General features: G+C 39.6%; 1 protein-coding gene across 2 annotated transcripts in view; it reads right to left on the bottom strand.

The window, feature by feature from the left end:
• LOC149002516 (starch synthase 3, chloroplastic/amyloplastic-like) overlaps positions 1-23,525 on the bottom strand; it is a 54,950-nt gene that overhangs the window by 10,212 nt on the left and 21,213 nt on the right. For both annotated transcript variants that reach the window (XR_016170114.1, XM_089136183.1), the window contains exons 7-10: positions 9,933-10,040; positions 7,030-7,139; positions 5,591-5,696; positions 4,458-4,628 (exon numbers count right to left, since the gene is read on the bottom strand). Coding sequence is in view for 1 of the 2 variants with exons in the window: in XM_089136183.1 (XP_088992309.1) it covers positions 4,458-4,628; positions 5,591-5,696; positions 7,030-7,139; positions 9,933-10,040 (495 nt within the window). In the remaining variant the exon portion in view is untranslated. The remainder of the gene's footprint in view (positions 1-4,457; positions 4,629-5,590; positions 5,697-7,029; positions 7,140-9,932; positions 10,041-23,525) is intronic.

Below are 23,525 nucleotides of genomic sequence, written 5' to 3'. Positions count from 1 at the left end.
GAAAAATGGCATTGATGATAATTGTAGCTTCATTAGTAAATCAGCATTTTATAAATTTCCAAGTCATTTATCGTTCTATCAATGGAACCTCACATATCAGAAAACATAAGGGACAAATCTTCAACTCAAAGATAAAGCCAGATGAAATCAATAAGAAACTAAAAATGACAGAGTAAGGGGGGCGGAGAGAGATGATGATTATCAATGACGAAGAGGGCTCAAAGGATCCATTGCTTTTACGTTCTCTTTAGAAAATAGGTAGTCCCAACATCACGACCTCCTCTTTTACCATCCAATAAAATTAAAAGAGGGGGGGGGGGGGAGAAGGTTCTAATTCACATTGTTACAAGGAAGGTTGTAATCTCGGTTTTGAAGCCGGTTTCGTCCAGCCTAGAAACCAAGATGGTACCAAAATTTCAAAAATTTCGGTCAAGGTTTGGGAATTTTCCCAAGTGGTTTAGAATCTTTAGATGCCTGGTTTTATAGGTTTTTAAATGGTTTCTTTTAATCTGATTTCTTGCATACTACCTATTTAAAGCATACAAAACACAATGGCACATGTATTTTGTTGGAAGAATGGTTGCACAGCTTCTGGTATTGCTTTCTAAGAGGTAAGAACTTTGTTTCTACACTGTCACGAAAGATTCTGGGAGATTTGAATGACCTGTTGTTTAAAGCAATCGCCTCGAGCATGGATTGGTCGGTTCACTTCTATGGTGTTAGATTTTGGACTCACCCGTCATGATAGTGACCATTTAGTATTTTACCATTGCTCAAGTATAGGAAGTTTGTTTCTCATCTATGATCTACCACTAGAGATGATTCTATAGGAATTGGTAAATTGAAGTTATATTTACAACAACAATTTCAGACTAAAGACTTAGGAATTATTGAAACATTTTACTAAATCTCAAGAAAGGGATTTTTTGTCGAACGGAAGTATGTACTTGATTTGTTGATAGAGACCGGGTTGCTTGGGTCTAAACCTCTAGACTCCTATGGATTCTAATGTGAAGCTTATGCCAAAAGATGGAGTTGTTCTAATGATCGAGAAAGGTATCGAAGGCTAGTTGGAAAATTGAATTATCTCACTGCGACTCGACCTGATATTTCCTTTCCAATCAATGTCGTGAGTCAACTTCTGTCTACCCCTAGAACATCCCATTGGGACATAGTTCTCTGAATATTGAGGTACATCAAAAAGGCTCCTGGTCATGGACTACTATACAGAGATAATGGTCATATTAGAGTTGAAGGGTTGTTTAATGCAAATTGGGCTTGATCACCGATTGATAGAAGGTCAACCATAGGCCATTGCACTTTGATTGGTGGTAATCTTGTATCTTCGAAGAGTAAGAAATAGATTGTTGTGGCTATGTCAAGTGCATAGTCTGAATATAGAGCTATGGCATAGGTCACTTGTGAGTTGATATGGACAAAACACATGTTGAAAGAGCTAGTCTTTGGTGATGATTCTGCTTTAATAGTATGGTATGATAATCAGGCCGCTATTCACATTGCTACTAATCCGGTGTTTTATGAACATGCAAAACATATTGAAGTTGACTCTCACTTTGTTCGTGAAACGCTGCAACAAGGATTGATTTCTCCAAAACATGTTCGTATAGGACAGTTGGCGGATTTACTCACAAAGTCCTTAGGGGCTGCTAGGGTTGACTACATTTGTAACAAGCTGGGCATGTTTGATCTCTATGCTCTAGCTTGAGGGGGAGTGTTAGAAGATAATTATTGGAAATAGGTGAAATAGAAAGGACATGAGAATTCCTGCCTTTTTTATTTATGTAGAGCTTAGTTTTCGTTTGTATTTTTGATTTCCTTGCTGGTTGTAATCACTGGAGTATTCTATCAATAAAGACTTCGGCTGAAGGAGGGTTATGTGGTGAGTAAGGCCTCCTAGCCTCTTCTCTGATTTTCTTCTTCTTCCTCTCGCCATTCTGTTTTTCCTCTTGATCTGCTCTCTAACTTACAGGGTTCAATTGCAAATCCCACAGCACATCATTTGCAGGTTGCAAAGAAGACAAACCCAAGAACGAGATTCAGCCATCTATAGGAAATGCTCCCAATAGAAAGTTATTTGATTAGATTCCTCCAATCTTATAGAATTAAAAACCTCACTTCCAGATAGTTCTAAAGGAGAAAATACTGGAAATAAGCTCTATTTACAATGATGACTGAAACCTAGCTATCAATTGTGAAGGAGTAGATGATAAGCTTAGTAACTTTTGAATGTTGATATCTAAGAGCAATAGGGCAATCTCAGAAGGGTCTAACTGTACTTCAAACAAAATTAGAAAGGATGACCTAACAGAAACTACCAACACACTGAACTATGGTGCAATTTCATAAATCAAAGTTGGAGTATCTGTCATCTTTTCATTTTCAATAGGTCTTTGTGCTTTAGAGCAAATTTTCTGGGGTATCTTTGATATTAACTCAGTTTAATCAGCTCCATTAGATTTTCAGGTTCATTTTCATTTCAATTTGTGCAACCATGGTAATAAATTATCCTGGGGCTTTCTAATTAAAGAAATCCCAAGGTAGAAGTCGAATAGGGTAACCAATTTTGTTCAAACATGGGACACAAAATTTTGCTATTTCTTTTTCAACTAATATATGTTGACAGTTTTGAGTCATCATTTCTTTTTCTGTGATGCCTTATATCCATAGCTCCCCAAAGAAGTTAAGTTTCAGGTGCCAAGTTTATTTAGGAATAGTAAACCAAAGATGGAGTTTTACATCATTCTGTCAACAGTAGCATTAAGTTGCCCCTCCCCCCCCCCCCCCCCCCACTCTCCCCCTTTTCTCTATGGAGGTTGGGGTTGAGATACTGAATTATCAAAATCTCTCTTAACTACAGGCTTCCTAGACTGGCAATCAAGCAACAAATTCCCAGCAAGTGACAGCTCAAAACTTTGCCATCTATGCATGCACTCCTACACTTTACTGTTTAAGCATCATTAAGGCTCAGGACATGGTGTTAAACACTGACAAATAAACTTGACATCATTTAATTATTGTCATTTCAACATAACCAAAGGGGGAAAAATTGAAAATTAGTCAATCTGTTAATTTGCTAAACCACTAAGCCTGAACTCTTAAGATAACAAGATCCAACCCCATGGCTGGACCCTCATCTAAATAAATATTTGGGACCAATCCATGGGCATAAAACTAAAGCACTATGCATAGTCAAGAGACTCAAAACCATGTCCAAAACCTGCTTATAATTCGGAAATCCTGTACTGAACCATTAGATCACAAGAACCTTATGCCTAGTAAGATCTAACCCTCCTGGGAGGTGGAATATAAAGGCCACACCTCTTTTTTGAAGCAAAACTGGAAGAGCTTGGGTTTCCATATGCTTCTAAATCAGCCATCTGTAAGGCAGCCATTAGGCAAAAGAAGTGGCTTTCGGGAGGCTAATTTTCCGAAATGAAGAGACAGCAGCCTTTGTAGCTCGTAGGAAATTGAAAGGAGCAGCCTCATTTGTAGTTGTTCATCCAACCAGAACAGAAATTTAGAATTCTTTTAAATTAGGTATTTCTATTACAAACAAATGATCTTTTCTGAAAGATCATTGCTTCTAATTTTTCTATTTAAATCTTATTCAATTTTCAAGCATGACAAAACAAAGCTGTTCACTCCAGAACATTGTGCCGCCAAGCTAAATGGTTATCCCCCCATTTCATCGCTTTTTATACTATTATTCCTTTTATCCTATCACTTCATCGCTTTTTGTACTATTGTTCCTTTACCCTTTCATTTTTTCCCTATGATTGTTCTTCTCTCTTTTCTTCTAACTCTTCAAACTTGAACCCAAACCCTCATTAACATGTATAAAACTAAACCATTTGCGCTGACATTCTACAAGGTCACATGCATGCATACCACAATTCATAACAATTAAAATAAAACTCCAGAACAGAACGGTATGTTACTGCAATTTCTTTTTCTTTACTATCTCTTTTTTTTTTTTTTTTTTTTTTTATCACTAAGTTCAGTGGTTCTCATGTTGCCACGGGTTGCACCTATTAAGCCTGTAAATTGTTGTAACTAGGCTTGGGATTCCATTTTTGTTTTACACCTACCTCATCTATAAAAAGAGGAAGGAAATAAAGAATAATACCACATGAAATCACCAGTCAACAAACACAATTGAAGCACTAGCAACAAAAGAATATGAAAAAGGTAGATCTAATTCCATTCCATAATCCAAAGAGAGTGGACTAGAAAACTAGATGCGAAAGGTGAGAAAAATGACACCACTAGAACTGAAATATAAATTACAAATCAGTATGGAGCTTCAACCCAAAAATAATAATAATAATAATAATAATAATAATAATAATAATAATAATAATTTTAATAGACAAACTAGATTCTAAGCTCTCATCTAAATTATTTTAGGATACTGTAGCTCTGAAAGAGATACTAACAGTGGTAGCCATATCTGAGTACTGCATCGCTTTCCCAATAAAGTGAGCTCCAAACTCAAGGTTATGAATGGTGAAGACAACACGAGCTTTACTGAGACTGTGATGCATATAATAATCCTTAAATAACCATGCAACAGGAGCGCTAGACCAATCATGGCAGTGTAAAATATCCTGCTCCCAATGAAAATATCATTTAAGATACAGAACCTTGTGAAGGACAAAATAACAAACTGAAAGAGTTAAATGATTCATGTGCAACTTATGAACAATCTACATGCTTTAAATTTGAAGGTGCAACAAGTGTAATGAGACCAAGGCTTGTGTTGGATCAACAAACTGTGACATAGTGAAAAATCTGCATGGATATTAACTGCAGATGTATATAGCAAGGTTCATCAGACCCAGTTTGGTTGTGTTGAATTAACGCAGACTCTGTCACCTGGTGACCAAAGCAAGTAGGTAGGTCAAGACCATCCCCCATAGACCAAGAGTGGCCAATAGTCAATAATGAAAGATTTCCTAGGCCAGTTCTAACCCACTGGCTTACAGCAGACTAAGTAAAATGGTCCCACCTCCCACTGCCAAAATGTGTTGATGAAGGCTGGACTGGGTATCAGATGTTGCACACTAACATATTCTTCCACTGCACCTATTCATGCTTAGATGTAAAGTTACACAATATAAAGATACATCTAGGCTTCTCGGATTTCCTGTCCACACCCAACCTACAGGCAAAGACATTCATTGACCAAGTATTCAAACATAAAACAAAGCCTACTGAGGAAATCAATTGGAAACATACAAGTGGTGAAAAAACCAATGCTCAAATCTATATGCCAGGAATCCCTTACTATCAGTAAGCAGAGGAACAAATACCACTGGAAGTCAAACTAACATGACAACAGAAACCAAATTGTATAACGGAAGAATCCATTGATTTTTGAACCACCAGCTTATACCCCACACCCCAAATCAGGCCAACTACTGATAGCCACTGGAACTCAGTAGTTAAACAACTGCATTAATTATCCACGGTTTTATCACCCAATCACCCAACTAGGAAATATCTGACCCAGTTAATAGCTGACTTAGAAACAACACCATGAAAAAATTAATCGAATGATAGAACTTACAGGATTCCATCCACTTTGGTGAAGAAACTCAAGAGCTGCATGGCAAAAAAAACCAAACCTTTCGGCATCATTTTTGCAACCATATACACAACCTGCCCAAAACAGCCTGCACAGAAGAGAAAGGTTAATATCAAAGAGACCTGATCCAAAAGCAGCCCATATCAAAGACAGATTTTTCACTTACAACTGTAATAACTTGTGGAGTACAGCATCAAAATTATTGTCAACTTATAAATTAACAAGCCTAATAAATCTAGGTTATCTGATACATGTTAAGCAATTGGCGTACTATTTATGAGCAAATACGAGATGCATCGAATACATGATGCTAACCATGCAACCCAGGTCTATAGAAGGTCAGGCAATATCTCATTTTTTTCAGAACGTTGGGACGAGATAGAGTGCAAAAATGAGAGAAAAACAGAATTTCGGCCGAGATCTTGGACGAGTTGAGACCTCTGTTAGAAATCTCAGTTTCTTGGTCAAGCATAGCTTATAAAAGTGCCAGAACTTGAATGAGATCAAGTCATCTTTGACTTGTCTCAACCGAAGTTTAAAATCTCTTCTCGTCTCGGTGTTTTGACGGCGCTCGGCCAAAATTTTGGTGAAGCATGGTACACCATTGGTTGAATGTTTTGGTGGGTGTTTGGTGGTTTTTGGGTCTGATTTTTTGTGTACAACCTAACTTGAAGCCAATAACAGTGACAATGTTTATTGAAAACTGAAAATCTCCTCATATAGCTCATAAGTCTAAAGATAAATTCTTCTTTCAAGAGAAGCTTCTTTAAAATCATCCAAAACCCTTAGCAGTAGTCTGGATCAGGACGTTAGCTATAGATCCATACTATTCCACAACTATATATTGAGTGTGGAATTTTCACTTAAGAAATTAACAGATTCAATACAAGAATTAGCTACCTTATAGATATGGGCTGATCTAAATACGTTCTAAGACAAAATATCATGTAAGATTTTTATTTAGCTAATCTAAATACGTTCTAAGACAAAATAAGTAAAGATTTTTACTGACCACAATCAAGTTTTGGATCAAACAAGATGTCTTCAGCCTCATTAAGATGAACGAGAAAATAATAACAGCACATCATGATAAAAGAATGATTGGCACAAAAGCCACCAACACAGAATTTGATTCCACTGAAATTTGACATCAGTTCTTTAACAATTTATCAAATTGACCACCAACTAAACAAGAGAAATACACATGTATACGAATGATGCGACTAATTTAAGGAACAATGCCCTTGAAAGTTCAAACAAGTAGGACAAAACAAAACCAAGCAAAATTTTAAAACTAATCTAGAACAATTACATTTAGATTTTGTTATAAATACATATGTAAGTTTAATAAAGAAGTAAATTAAACATCAGAATATAAAACCAGTAGAACTTCTAATTATGGAACTAGAGTGCAACATTACCCATTCTGAGGCTCCAAAAAGTAGACTGAAAGGCCTTCTACTTTTCCAAACCAAACTTTTATTTCAGTCCCACCCCAATGATAGCTCCGACTATATTGAAACTCCTTCACCTATTCCAGAAGACATAAAAATCAGTAGTTGAATGAACTAAGTTAACTTTTATCAAAGATCCTTTTCTTTATCTCTCTTTCTTTTTTTTTTTTTTTTTTTTTTTTTTGTTGGGTTGGGGGGGGGGGGGGGGGGGAGGATTGAGGATTGGGAGGAATAATGGATATTGAAAAAGCTATATATAGGAATGGAGTATATTGGGAGATGCTAATAAATGTGGAATCATGATCATTATATTTTTCACAAAATAGAAGTTCCTGACATTTAAAAGATAATCAGCTATCCGATAATCGTACGTTACATCCATTGCATTACCCAATCATGTAGACTTTCACAATTCTATTGGTAAGACGAAAACATGAATACAGTGTTTCAAAAAAAGGCCATACCTAGGGCAAATGATTCCTGCATTTAGCGAGTCTTGAAGAAGGTCAAAGGTATGTAGACTTATGTCTGTTTCTAATGAGGACATCAGTGAGCAGTTCCGAGTTTACCGGCGACGCCGACATAGAGATCATCCCACGACAGCATCTATGTGGATCGATGATGAGTTCGGAGGTTATCAGATTGCTAGGATCCTATGGTTCGATGAGAAACACTACCCATAGGCAGTTTGTCCTGTTATTTTCCTTAGCTTTAGTGGGTTGGATAGTAGTTTACTATTGAAATATTTTAATTTCATGTTTGAGTCTTTATGGGCTGGGCCTAAAGTCTATTTTGGCCCAATTTTGAATTATTTTGAGTTTGGATTATATTTACAACTTAAGTTGGGGTTATTTTGGGAATTAAACATGTAGGGTTGTGAGAAATCAATTTTTTTATTTAAAGCTTGTATGGAATTCGTTTTTGGGGAAATCTTTATGTAGAATTTGATCATTGTTACCTTTGAAAGTTTGTCCCTTACCTTCGCAATCTTCTACTTTGGAGATCTAACATTGCTATAGAGCTATCTTTTTGACTGTGCAGAACTTGATCTCTGTTAACCCTGGAGATTTGCCCCTTAACTTGACATATTCCCTTTGGAGATCTAACCTTGCAAAAGATTTGTCGTTTGACCTTTGCAGAACTTGATCTCTATTACCTTTGGAGATTGTCACTTATCTTGACAAATTTTCCTCTACCTTTGGAGATTGTCCCTTGGCAAACTTTCCCTTTAAAGATCTAACATTGCTACAAATCAAAAGTTTCACTTTGGCTGTTTTACCCTAGCAATTGTTACCCCAAAAGTATATTTTCCCTCAGATTTGCGCAAAAATTTAGTCTTCTCAACATTTGATGATTCTACCTTTTTTCTTGGGCGTTCTTCCTTGGAGACATAAAGTTGCAATAAAGATGAGGACAAAGCAAATGGAAGTCTATAAGGCAGACGTAATCTATAAGTTTGAAGATCAAATTGCAGATGTTTACCTGGACAGATGTTTTATACTCTTTTGGTCAAGTTGGGCATGACTAATATCTATGCCTCAACTTGAGGGGGAGTGTTGGATTCTATTAGGAGTCTAATAAGAGTTTGTATAGGAGTTAAATTAGAGTTTCCATTCATGCAAAATTCTATTCCTTGTAATATTCTACTTTCCACTTATTTATAAATAGAGGGCTTGAGATCATGGATCAATAAGCCATTCACTACAATCGTTTATTTCAACATCAATGAATGAAAGAATTTGAAAAAAAGAGCTCACGTTGCTCTCTCTCTCCCTCTCCCTCTCCCTCTCCCTCCCTCCCTCCCTCCTAGCGGAACCAACACTTCCCCCTCTCTCCAGGTAATCTCTCTCTCCTCCTTTCACCCTTGTTTCCCACTAGAAAAATTCCCCTTGCTCTCCTCTACAAAGATCTACTCTCTTTTTTTTCTCAAAAAAGACCTAGTTTCTTTCCTGAAAATCTTCTTCTTCTTCCCCAAACCCCACAGTTCTTTTTTTTTTTTTTTTTTTTTTTTTTGCATTTTTTCTTCTTCCTCTTTCCCTTGTACGGTAGTCTTGTTGTCTTTTGTTAGTCTCCCTTCCCTTCTCTTTGTTTCTTTTCTTTCTCTCCCTCTCTCTTATCACCTACTCTCTTTCCTAGGATACGCCTTTACTTCAAAATATATTTTTTTTCTCCTTTCCTAGGATTCACCACTACTTCAAAATATTTTTTTCTTTCTTTTATTTCTATTCCTAGATGCTTTCTAACCCTTGTTTTGCAGCCAGGATCAGCAGGTAACATTATCTCTCCCAAAATATTTCTCATTTATTCTTTGGCAATAATTTTGTTTAAAACAAAACTTCCCAAGACTCCCTTTACATTGTTAATTGTTGAATTCCTTGTTAGAAATCTAATATTGATTAGGACAGTTCTATTTTTTTTTAAGCTTCTTAATTCCCTTGCATTCAATTTAGTGTTATGGTGCCAAGATCCCCATCCCCTTGTTTCCCTATTGATTCTTGTTTAGTTGTGCTTACCAGTAAGACTTATTGTGTTTATTTCTCTACTTAAGCTGTCTTACATGCATGATTAATTAGATTTCAAGTGCTGCAAATTCCTTTCTTCACTATCTGTCAAGAATAGGTGTTTAATTCTAAGAGTCTAGTAGCCCACTTTGTAGGTCCCCTAGTTTCTAGGGTTTCTCCTACATCAGTTTCCAAAACTCAAAACCGTAATCAAGCATTGCATGTAAGTACTTGACCACCGTGTCAAGCACAGGGAAAACTATGAAAAAATAATAGCACCAATCTGATAATCTCAACAAAAATAAATACACTACCCACATATTTGTTTCACTAACATTCAATACAGGAAATGCAGATTTGAATTCTTACATTGCTAAGGTTCACGCAGTCATACTTTGGAAGAATTACATCAACATTATGGCCTAAATCTTGAACAGCACGAGAAAGGCTTGTGACAACATCCCCAAGACCTCCCACCTGAAACAGCGTTCAACATGAGATATCAATCAATTACATATTAGAAGATAAAAGTAGACCCACTATGCAAAAAATCTGCAAGGGCGAACAGCACAATTTTTATACAGAAATTTGGAATGCTCATTAAAAATATGCCAAATCAATTAATAAAAACACTTAGGCTCTCTTTGGCATAATTTATATTTATGTTTATGACCTATTGACTTATTTATGAACAATTGAATATGATAACAGTTTATGAATTATAAATAGTAATCGTTTGCTTACTAATTGATATAGTAGATTAAATGATAAAAAATATGTATGGTATTTTATATACAGATTTATTATATATTTGTTAATTTAAAAAAGTACCTATGTATTTAAGGAAAGAACTAAAAACCTCAATCTACCCTAATCTCTCTATATGTCTCTCTTCTCGATCTGATCAGTTTCAAGTTTCCACCATCACCCATTGGTGGCTCTCTTCAGTAGATATTCAGTCAATCAAAATCGAGGTACTCTGTTTCTCTTTCTCTCTTTCAAATTTCCCAGATAAAGCGAAGGATCAAGAATAGATAGATAGGGTAGGTAAGTATTGATTGCTCAGTTGTTTGATTGCCGTTACCTCATGAACCAACCTGAACAGCAACTACAACTACATCAGCACCACCACCACCGCAATTTCCATCAATCTTCTCAAGGTCCAACTCTTTCCTTCCCAGCTGCATACACCCAATTCAATCTTTGCTCTCAGTTTTGCTCTCTTCCATGGGCAAGCAAGCTCAACCCCCCACTCCTGACTCAAATTAATTCTAATCCCAACTCCAACCTCCACCCCACCTCATATCATCCGGAAACGCAATACCAAGCCCCCATTCAGAAATAATCGCTGATTTGATCCCGACCCCAAACCCCTTTGGAGTTTGATAAGACCCCGAATTCAGCGGATAAACAATAATAAATTGGCGCACAGAAGTAATAACAATAATGGACTTTTAATCAACCAATCAACTAAAACAGAACACGCTACAGCAGTAGGTGATCCTATGCTACCCGAGAGCAATCGCCTCCTCCCTTATTTCCCTAATAACTCAAAACCCATAATCTCCTATTCTCCCTTCCCCTACTAATAGTAATTACTTTCCTAACATAATCCCTTAACAAAATCACTCCAATCCAATCCTAAAAGGCATCCTATATCTCAACAGAATCACCCCACGTTTATTCCTATAAGACAGTAAATATCTCAAGTATTTCCTTCCATTCCTGGCTGTTGTGCAGCAGATCTTGTATCTTTCTTTCCCTGCCTGCAAGTATAGACTCGTGAGATGAGGGGTCTATCAATACTCCCCTCCAAAAGTTTCACCTTGTCCTCAAGGTGAAAGTCTGAAAAGTTGGACTGCAGCGCATCAAAATCTTCCCACGTATTCTCACAAGAGGGAAGTCCTCTCCACTGAATCAGAACTTCCAATACCCCCTAAACAGAGAAGCGAATGCTGATCAGATGTTTTGGTGTGAGTTGTACCTCGCCGTTCTCTCGCAAACATGAGGGAAGAGGCTGGGGAACCATGTGTTGACCAACTACTGGCTTCAGCTGCAAAACATGAAACATAGGGTGGATGCGAGTCCCCTCTGGTAACTATAACCGATAGGGCAGCTGGTCCCACTTGCTCTATGATTTGGTACAGCCCATAGAAATGATGACTTAGCTTTTCATTTGGGCGTTTGGCAAGTTTCTAAAAACGATAAGGCTAGAGCTTAAGGAAAACCTCATCCCCAACCTAGTAGCGCACTTCCAGGCAATTGGGATCCGCGGAAGCGCACATCCGTTCTTGGGTCACCCGGAAGTTAGATTTGAGATCATCCAGTACTCGATTGCGCTCACAAAGGAACACATCAATATCATCTACCTTGGACCGGCCATCTTCCCAATGCAAAAGCGAAGGCAGATCACGGCCATACACAATTTGGAATGAAGTCATTTTAGTGGCTGAATGAAATGTTGTGTTGTACCAATACTCCACCCAAGGTAACCAATTAATCCAATCCTTCAGTTGGCGAGTGCAGAAACAGCGTAAGTAAACTTCAAGGCTGCAGTTCACCACTTCTGTTTGGCCATCGGTTTGTGGATGATAGGCGTTGCTATACTTCAGGTGGGTACCTACTAGTTTGAATAACTCCATCCAAAAGTGACCAAGGAAAATGCGATCTCGATCAGAAACAATGGATCGCGAAAATCCATGCAAGCGGATAACTTCCTTAGTGAATGAGACAGCCACATCCTTCGCGGAGTAAGGGTGCAAAAGAGAAAGGAAATGGGCATATTTGAAGAGACAATCAACTACCACCAGCATTGTATTCTCGCCTTTAGTCTTGGGTAATCCGCCAATAAAATCCATAGTAATATCCTCCCAAATGCATTCCGGAATTGGCAGCGGTTGAAGGAGACAAGCTGGCTTCATAGCAAGATATTTACTGCGCTGACAAGCATCACAACTGACCACAAAGTCACGAACGGCAGCCTTCATTCCCACCTAGTAGACCACAGCCACCAATCGCTTATAGGTCCGCAGAAAAGCTGAATCCCCACCGAATGGGGTGGAATGATACTCTGACAATAATTTGGGAATGAGAGTGGACCCCTTAAGGATGACCAACCTATTTTTATAAAGTAATGTTCCCTGTTTTAGCTTGTAGCTAGGGTAGTCTTGGGATCCCTTCATCAAGGCTTGAATAATCTTTTGGTAACGTTCTGAGGCATGTACTTCCGCGTCTAAACCCTCACTTTCCTGCTAGGTTGCTGCTGTCATAGAGAGAAGCTGCATATCACCCTCTGACCGTCTCGAGAGAGCGTCGGCGGCTTTGTTCTTGCTGCCCGGACGATACAATATCTCAAAATCAAATCCCAATAGCTTCAAGACCCACTTCTGTTGATCAATAGCCACAATACGTTGTTCCAACAAATATTTCAGACTTTTTTTGTCAGTTCATACTTTGAAATGTCTCCCCATCAAGTAGTGACGCCATTTCTGGAAAGCAAGTACAATTGCCATTAGTTCTTTCTCATATACAGACTTGGTTTGTGCACGAGGTGACAACACCTGGCTCCAGTAAGCAATTGGATGGCCATCTTGCATAAAAACTGCACCTAGCCCAAAACTCCTTCGTGAAATCGGGCATGACCAACATAGGGACGGTCGTCATTGCTGCCTTTAGGGCGTTAAATGCTGTTGTTGCCTCATTACCCCACTGAAATGCGTCTTTCTTCAATAAGTTAGTGAGCGGAGCAACAATCTTACCATAATCTTGGACAAATCTGCGGTAATACCCAGTTAACCCTCGTAGAGCTTTAAGATTTTTGGGTTGGGGCCACTCCACCATACACTTGATCTTTCATGGATCTACCGCTACTCTGTCTTTAGATATGATGTGCCCTAAATACTCCAGTGTAGCAACCCCAAACATGCATTTTTTCGGTTAACGACAAGGTTGTGCTGTGTAAGGAGTGTAAATGTGGTTCGTAAATGACCCACATGTTCCTCCATGGACCTGCTATACACCAAAATATCGTCAAAGAACACCAAAATAAATTTTCGCAAATGTGCTCGAAATACCTCATTCATGAGTGATTGAAATGTGGTTGGAGCATTCGAGAGCCCAAATGGCATCACCAGGAACTCATAATGCCCATTATGGGTACGAAAGGCCGTCTTTTCCTCATTACCTTCCGCCATTTTGATCTGGTGGTAGCTCTTGGTGAACATTGTGGCTCCTCCTAACTTATCCAACAGTTCGTCAATTACAAGAATAGGGAACTTGTCAGGAAATAATCCACGCAGAGCGCCACCTGCCATCCTTCTTTCGGACCAACAATACCAGACTGGAGTAAGGACTCACACTAGGCCGTATCAATCCTATAGTTAACATTTTATGTACTAACCTTTCGACCTCATTCTTTTGAGAGTGTGGGTAACGATAGGGTCGGATATTAGGTCGTGTACTTCTCTCGGCTAGCCTTATCCTGTGGTCTTGTTCCCTCCTGGGCGGAATTCAGTGGGTTCCGCAAAGAGTTGAGCAAAATTGGTTAATAAATTGGATACAGCTGTACTCTCGTGTCCCTCTATAGTTTCACATTCGGGACGCTGAGGCTATAGCCAATATCCATCACCGCCCGCCTGAACGGACTGTAGCACGCTTTTCAATGTCGTTTCCAATCACAGCAAAGTTGGATCACCATTCAGTTTCACGAGTCGTCCATGCCACTCAAAACTCATGGTTCTTAAATGCAAATTGCTTCTGACCTCCCCGAGTGTTTGCAACCATTCTACACCCAAGATTATATCAATGAAACCCAAATTGAAAGGGTAAAATTTCTGTAAGAAAATCTCACCGCCCAAGTGAATCGGAACCTGTCGACAAACTCCAATACCTTTGCTAATCATTCCATCCCCCAAAGCTACCTAAAATTTTGTGTTCTTTACCTCCAATCCCATCGGCTCCACCAATTCTTGAGCGATGAAGTTGTGTGTTGCACCACAATCAACCAAAACGATAACATCGCAACCATAGATCTGCCCCGTTAATTTTAAGGTATGTGGGGAATCAATTCCTACCAGAGAAGTATGCGAGAGTTTCGTTTTGAGCACAAGTTCGATTTTGATTGCACCACGTTCATCATCGAGCACTCCTACTGACGTTGCAACTTCTGATTCATCATTGTCGTGAAGAAGTAGCAACTTTAGTTGCTTCAGGGGGCATCGATGGCCTTTAGTGTATGGAGCGTCACACCGGAAGCATACTCCTCTGTCCATTTTCTCCTTAATTTCTTCCTGAGAAAGCCACCTCAATCGAACTGAGTTTCCTATCGCCACTGAAGTTGCAAAGCAAGGTTGAGAGGAAGAAGACGATGGATCAAACTTCTGGTTTGGTCAAACCGGAGTATTAAGTCCTTGGTTCATTCCGGTTCCATGTGTTGTACCGGTTCCTTTATAAGAGGTGTTGGGTGGGCTTAAGTTGATATAGCGTGGGTTTGAAGTTTGGGCTGTGTGAGTGGACAGGGCCCAAGTGGGTTTCTTAAGTTTCCCAACCCAATTCTTTGCCTCTATTGCTTGGGCTAGATCCATTATTTAGCCCAAATTAGTGGGGCCAAATAGGCGAGCCTCAGCTCTCGCATCTTCATTTTAACTCAGCCAGGAAAACCCCTTTCAACCATTCCTCTTCTACAGCTCTGGCAGCCGCCGTTAGAGACTCATAGTCGTCTCTGTACGCTGCAAACGACCCAACCTGCTTATGGGTGATCAAGGCCTCTTGAGGAGTTTTAAGTTGTGCGGAACTAAAGCGCTAGATCATCACCTCTTTTAATCCCTTCCATGAGAGTAACAGTTGATGCAATTCGCGAAAACATATCCTCCCCAACATTGTTCCTTCAAAACACAAGGTGGTTGTTTGAAGTTTCACTCCATCGCTCAATTTGTAAAGGTCAAAATACCTTTTTGTTCTCGTGATCCACCCTATTGGGTCGTCGCCCAGAAAAATTGGCATCTCAAGTTGCCTAGGAAAAATTTTCCGCGATTTTTATGTTTCACCCATTCGCTCACCGTGAGATTGGGTTCCTTCGATCTCAGTCACCTCAGCTGTGTGAGAATCGAGAGATTTCTCTTTTAATAACATAAATCACAACTCTTCTCTAAATTTGTCATTGGCCTTCTCCCCTTTTTCGATCTGATGCTCTAAAGCCCCTACTTGTCCTTGAATCTCCTTAACAATGACTTCCAATTCTTCTACCCTCTTTTAAAATCTCTACCAATGCTTCATCGCCATGGTTACTATTGCAATACTATCACCCCTTGTCTGGATGGCTTCAAAATTTTTTAGAGCATTCTCTGTGATTTCAGTCTTTGCTGCTTTTATTTGTTCCTTTATTGATGGTTCATACACTATGATGCCATTAACTTGCTCAAACCTGGTATTTTTGCTTCTCCTGCTCCTTCAGTCTCTTGCTTAACATTGAAATCCAATTTCAGGGCATCTTTGAAGGTTGACCAATTGAAGTTTGACCAGTTCTTCTGGTAAAGCCATGCTAACGCCTCTCCTTCTAAATGTTGCAGTGCCACTCCCAATCTATGTTCATCATCAATCTAGTGTTCCCAACAAAATAACAAAACTCAAGAAGCCATTCCTGCACATCCCCTTCCCCGAAAAACATGGATAATCCGGTTTCCATTGCTTCTCGCAAATAAAAAATGTGCTTTGATACCAATTTGATAAGAACCCACGTATCGAATGCAAAACTAATATTATTTAATTGATAGAATAACAAAGAACAATGATAAACTGGTTACAATGGTGCCAGTCACCCCCACAGCACAACATACCTCCTCAGTAGTGAATATTCTGCAATATTCTATCTATCCCCAAATCTCTCTTATTCAGTAAATATTTTACAATATTCTGCAAGTCATTCACAATATTCTGTCTATCCCCAAATCCCTCTGTTCCACTTGGCTTTTTGCCATTCCCCTTAAATCGATTGGCTCTGATACCAAATTGATAAGACCCCAAATTCAACGGATAAACAATAATAAATTGGCACACAGAAGTAATAACAATAATGGACTTTTAATCAAACAATCAACTAAAACAGAACACGCTACAGCAGTAGGTGATCCTATGCTACCCGAGAGCAATCGCCCCCTCCCTTATTTCCCTAATAACACTAAACCCATAATCTCCTATTCTCCCTTCCCCTACTAATTGTAATTACTTTCCTAACATAATCCCTTAACAAAATCACTCCAAATCCAATCCTAAAAGGCATCCTGTATCTCAACAGAATCACCCCACATTTATTCCTATAAGACAGTAAATATTCTCAAGTATTTCCTTCCATTCCTGGCTGTTGTGCAGCAGATCTTGTATCTTTCTTTCCCTACCTGCGAGTATAGAGTCGTGAGATGAGGGGTCTATCAGAGTCCTAAACACAAACCGAAACTCAGGTGCTGCCTGATAATCCTCCCCAGCTTCATCAGAGCTTCACTTCTTAGATAGTAGAAGTTGCTATGCTGGTAGAAGGCACAAGTATTGTTGCTCTGCCACTGAAATCTTCTTCAGCATCTAAGATGCCTTTTTTGCCTAGAAAGATCATAAAGGTGTCCGGGGAATTTTCTGCCAATAACTCTGAAAACAAACCTCCTCAAGCCTTCGATGGAGATAGTCCCAATCAGACTCCAACTAATTCCACCGTCGGTAACAAGTAGAACAATAATAATAGGGTAAGTAAAACCACCAACGTCCCCACCATGGTCTCTTCAATAAGGGAGGAAGGAAGAGATAAAAGGAAGAGATAAGTGAAAGCGAAAGGGAGAAGATTGGGTGATATATATCAAGAGAGCCAGAGAGAGGAGAATTTATGATTTGTGGAGTTGGGAAGAATTAGGAGATAGAACTCTATCTTTACGTGCAAATATAGAGCCATCAATTTGAACAGATGTTATTAAACTATATAAAATACAATTTACGCTTAATTCCGTACAGTTAAAACACATGCTCAATAAACTTGCCCGCATAAATAACATTAAACTCTTATCCTAATAAATCATAAACAGCTCTCCACCTCATTATGGCTATTGTATTATTTTGTATTATGTTAAATAGAAATAAGGATAATAAGCATAATAAACACCCCTATTTATGTTCATATGTCCAATAATCATAAATTTAAGCTATACCAAAGAGAGCCTTAGTAATTCATTGCAAATACTTTTTCCTAAAAGAAGACAAGGAAAATGCAACAAGACTCAAAAGAGGGGAAGCACCCAGGATATTGAAAGAGAAAAGATTAAGAAAATGACAAATTGAACTCACAAAAATATCATAGAAATTATCTACAGTTTCTCTTGATGCTAGCAAGGGGGGAAAGAGTAAGAAGGAACTATAACAGTATCCATTTTATAACTCATTCTCTTTGTCATAAAAAAATAAAAATCTTTCTGTTAATTTTGCATTTTCTGAGACTAAACATCATATTAACATTTCACCTCCATCACACAATTTTTTATTTTTCCAATTGGATTCGTAATTCTGTATATCTATACAACAACAACAACAACAACAAAAAGCCTTGTCCCAACTAAATGGGGTCAGCTACATGAATTTTTGCCTTCCAATCAGAAAATAAATTGTAAACCTGATACAACAGGTTTACAATTTATCATAGAAAATAAATTGTTAACCTGATATATATACAGGGCTACACCCAGCCAAAGGGGGAAACTAAGAACTAACAAACAGCAAAAGCCAAATAGCTGAGAAAAGAAATCAGAGAGATGAGGAGGAAGAAGACTAAAAGAATCTAATTCCTCACTCTATTCTTTTTCTTATTTTTCTTCCTAGAAGAATTAAAATCAACAACGAAATCTTCTCCAAAAATGGTGGCAGCCCTTAGTAGAGGGATTGCTCCTCCTATAGCCATCACAACCGGAATTGGAGGCACCCTCAAAGATGTCAAAAATTTCAGAAACATTGAGGATATCTTCAGCCTCAAGAGGGCAAGGCTCTGCCACCTGCTCAGGAGGGAGCCAAAGGAATCTGAAAGGGAGGGGGGGGGGCTCTGGGATCACAGCCATCAAGGGAGAAGGCATAGGAGGGGGACCTACTCGATGCCAAAGGCAAGAGTATCAGCTGGTTAAAGATTTGAGCATAGAAATGATCCCCAACACAAAATTGGGGGAACCACAACAGCTAGGATAGGAGAAAGCCGAGGTTGGGCCAAGGCCAGCAAGAGCCGAATCACAGTTCGAAAGGGGATGGGCCAATGAAGAAGGACGGGCGAAGAGTCAATATTGAAGTGGCCCAATGGGGGAGTGGGAGTAGGAGAGGATGAGGTGAGCTTGGGCCAGGTTTGAGGGAAATGTGATACTATGGGCTGGGGTTGAGGAGCAGGTCCAAAGAGGGGTAGGGACTAGGGAGGAGGGGCAGTAGACCCAAAGGGTTAAGAGGGAATTAGTGGAGGGGGGTTAAGATTGGAGGGAAAGACGAGTGGGAAGAGAACAAGAGAGGGATCGTACTCCTCTCTGAAGGTAAACCTGGATAAAGAAGGGAAGGTGCCCAAAGGCTAGCAAGGAAATAAGCAATGCATCAGCACAAGAAGCAACAAGCATTAGGGGGGACCAAGGGGATTGGAGGGTAGCAAATGTAGAAGGTGCAACGGATGAAGCAAGCATGGTGGAAGGAAGGGATTGCTCGACAGAGGGGATGACCAATGGGGGATGCAAGAGAACAATCATCAGACAGTGGTGCATCATCAGATTCCAACGCCAGGGCTAGGTATCGATTTTATCCAACATTGGGAAGCCTGCTGGAATCGCCGAAGGAAGTCATGGCCTCAAGAGGACTTTGGCACCTGAAGAGAGGTGTGGATTGCAAGGTTTTCTCAAAAGCTTAGATTTGGTGGGTAACACATGAGATACAAGAACTCCCCAAGGCACAAGGGGATTACCAACGTCACAAGGCTTGTGGCCGAAGCACTTATAAACCAAGCAGAGAGGAGGCTTTCATTCAAATTTTATCTTCTAATTGAAGCAACACTTATATTCCTCCTTGATTGAGATGGAGGAGGGAAGAGGAGCCACAACGGAGAATTCCATGCAAGGATAGTTAATCCGTTTTTAGGGATGAGTGTTTGAAAACAGAGGAGAGCCCAAAGTTGACCCAACAATACTCAAGCCATCTACACACCAAAAGTGAAGAGGAAGGTCAGGTAGTTATACCCAAAGAGGAAGGGAGGACAGATTTTCCCGTGTGATTCCGATGTCATAGTCATAGGAATAAAGGTTTCTTGCCAACCATCCATGGACCTTCATCTAGAACTTGGTCCTTGTCATCTTCCTCAAAAAATCTAAAGAGGAAGACGTTATAGCCGAGTAGGAAGATTTCAAGAGTACCTAAGATCTTCCACTGTTTGGTCAGAGAAGGTTGCACGATGGAGAAGGGTGGTCTTGTAACATCCCCAGCGGGGTTATTCGGATTTACTCGCCAGCACGGGATTCCCATACAGGCCCCCTTAGGATTCGCTGATTCAGTACCATAAATGACACATGTCTATAACGTTTACAGCAGAAATAACCGAATAACAAACATTAATTTAAAGAAGAATTATCAATGATTTCCTTCACTCATGAGGTTCAATATTTATTACATCGACCCAGTTTTAATTCCAAAGATAATAAACGGAAGTCAAATCATGCTGCGTTATGATCTACGTCACGCCTCTCTCAATGAAGCCACCCCCCATCTGTGACTTCATCTAAAAAGGAAGGATTCCCAAAGGGTTGACTTCCACCAAACTCGTGAGGAGGAAACACACACAATCATATGCATGCAATGTTGTCCTACATGCCATCCAATCAATATACAAGATGCAGGTCTCTAACTATAATAACACGCTTTGATAGTAACCAGTCCTCAGGGAGGTCTTTCAGTCCACAAAAAGAAAGTACAAGACCAAGGGTATAGGGTATAGGCCACACCCTGCACCACAACCAAGGTTAAGGGATAGTAGTCCACACCAGGCTCGCACCCACGTCATCCTCACCAACCACTCATAATGACCATTGCCACAGACTGGTGTGTGTCATGACTTACCTAGCCAATACAAAGTCTCTACTCATTGTGTACTCCATGGCTTAGAGATAGACCCTCAAGCAACCCGCTGTCTTGACCTAGCTACCCTAGCCATCCTAAAAATGCATACCTCAAGCCTAGTTATCTTGGATATACACCACAACAACCTTATGCCGCCACCTCAAGTTTCACTATCTTAGTGGCAACATGAATGGTACACTAGGGTACCCAGTGTCCCCTCATGGCTCCCATTCCGTCTGTTGGGCGTCCACTAGTACCACTACTCCATACCATGAGTTGCCAACCTCAATGCCTGTGTTGATAGGGTAGTTGCACTCCGAGATTAAGTCCTAACCTAGTGCAACTATATAGCATGTATTCATATGAAAATATGCATGAGAATTTGAAGGCAATGGCCATAGCCACCATCCCCATCATATCATAAGATGCATTTCTCCATCTTCCTGTGATCTATGTACATTCATAATAAGCATCATGATAATGATAAGGCATCGAAAAATAAATATAGTGTGTCCATGTGTGTAGGTGTGAGACCCACATGTTATATTATGGATGCATGCAACATGTCATTCATAATTACACATTCATATCATAGCATATATAACATTCATGGCATAGTTAAATGTGAAATTGGCATCCTAAGTTTAACATCCAATTCCTCTTCACCTTGTTCGGTTGTTAATTTGATTCAAACACGGTTCTAAGGTGGGTTGTTGAACTCCAAACCAAGGTTGTCAAGGCGGCAAGGCAACCAAAGCGATTAGGGCTCCGCCCAAGCGATTATGCGACAAAGCGTCGCCTAGGCGGCAATAAGGAGACCAAAGCAGTCGGGTAAAAATTTTTCAATACAACTACTTTTTAATACATGTACTTTCTATAATAAGCTAAACAAACATTCAATAGTCACATTCATCCAAAAAAGAAAGCATTCAAGAATGATAATTTTTCAAAAAAAAAGAACAAATAAATAAGTTCAACTCATCAAGCATCATAACAATGACTATGTACTAACAGGGCCAACACGATAAATTAATAGATCTCGTTGTTCCGATTTCCAAGTCATTGTCCATTTAATGATTCATTGATGCTTGATGTTAAGTATGGCTTATGCTTCACATTCTGTTGCCAACGGGCACAGGGGTTCCTTTGCAATCGATTCCAAAATGACTAAGCTATTAAATATATATATATATGGCTTTGTAGAATAAATTTTGATTTTAAAAAAAATAAGCAAAAAAATATTATGTACAAAATGTCAAAAAAGTAGTTGTTTTAGCGTCTAGCGCCAATAAGGTGCACAAGGCAACAAAGCGGTAGCGCTTAGGCAAAAAAACGGCGCGTCAATTAAGCAGTTCAAAACAAGGCCGTTGAAAAACCGCCTTGCCGCCTAGGTGGACGCTTTGACAACAGTACTCCAAATTCAACCAACCTTCACTATAAGGTACACATGTTAGTGGTTATAAGTAAGCATTCATCTCCCAAAATCCTCCCTTCAATTCAATCCTATTTCACCTTAGTCAACCACCGGTCGATGCAGCTAACCTAGCCGGTGGTTACTGTATCGACCAAAGGGTCTCCAGGAGGAATTCCACCCCGAAATTTGGGGTTTCTTCTCCTCTAATTCCAATGAGATTCCCAATGAGTCTCCCCCACCCAATGGTCCTTCTTTTTCCATAGCTAATCTCCTCCTAATACACCTCTCATCTTGGGTTCCACTATCCCCAAATTTGGGATTCCAAACCAAACCCTACTCAATCCCAATTGAAACATTATTGTATTCATTTCAGAATTCTACTCTTAGTCTGTAGAACACATAGAAACCAATAATAGGGAAACCCCTTTGCTTTCCCCATTCCTTTGCACTAGTGCTCCCACCTATTAGCCCACACATAAAAAAATATAGCAAAACTCATATAGATAGGTAGGGAAGAGTGAGATTTACCTTACAATAGTGTTTTCTGAGTAGGTTTTGCAGTAATTAATCCCAAATGGAGCTTGGCAACTCAAGGTTTGGAGCTCCCTTCCTTCTTCTCTCATTAGCCACCTTCCCACTGTGTTTCCCACAAAATGAGAGTCTCCTCTCGCATTAGGATAGTCTATAGGGCAAGGGTCTCATTTTTACTGTTCAACTATACCTTTTCACCATTGACTGGCTCTATCAACCAGCTGGTCATACCACTCCTTAGGTCTCCAGTGGGCTCCACTCTCACTCTTGATCATGTCTAGCACTTCCTCACTCAACTTCTAGGGTTTCCGTCTTCCCTCCACTGGTGTTTAGGTCTAACAACATTCCTGGTATGGTCTCTACACCTAAGGGTCCTTCTTAGCTAGTCAGTCCCTCCAATTCCCGAGTTAACCCATGAACCATAGTTAGGCTAAAATGGGGTGGTACTACTCCGCCCCCCCCCCGGGGCCGCCCCCCCCCCCCCCCCCCCCCCCGGCAACCCCCCCACCCAACACCCCTTTGGGGATGTGCCCACTCTTTGTTTCTTTTTTGAGTCTAATAAGAGTTTGTATAGGAGTTAAGTTAGAGTTTGTATTCATATAGAATTCTATTCCTTGTAATATTCTACTTTCCACTTAATTATAAATAAAGGGCTTGAGATCATGGATCAACAAGCCATTCTACTACAATCGTTTATTTCTACATGGCATCAGAGCCTAATCTCGATTAGGGAATTAAGAAAAAAGAGAAGAGTGTCAACTTACCTCCTCCCCTCTCTTGCTATCTCTGTCGTGAAAGAAACCCATCGTTTTTTAGCGTTCTTCAAACCAATCGATTCTTCAAACCAATTGAGTAACCATCGAAACTCATCGTCCTCTCTGGCTGATATTCGTACCGCGCATTCAAATCGACAACAC

Source organism: Hakea prostrata, chromosome 10, assembly GCF_041222555.1.
Source record: "Hakea prostrata isolate BN-2017 chromosome 10, UWA_Hpros_2, whole genome shotgun sequence".
Classification (NCBI taxonomy): Eukaryota; Viridiplantae; Streptophyta; class Magnoliopsida; order Proteales; family Proteaceae; genus Hakea; species Hakea prostrata.
The sequence above is the reverse complement of the archived record's forward strand: the minus strand, read 5'-3'. Positions and strand labels throughout refer to the sequence as shown.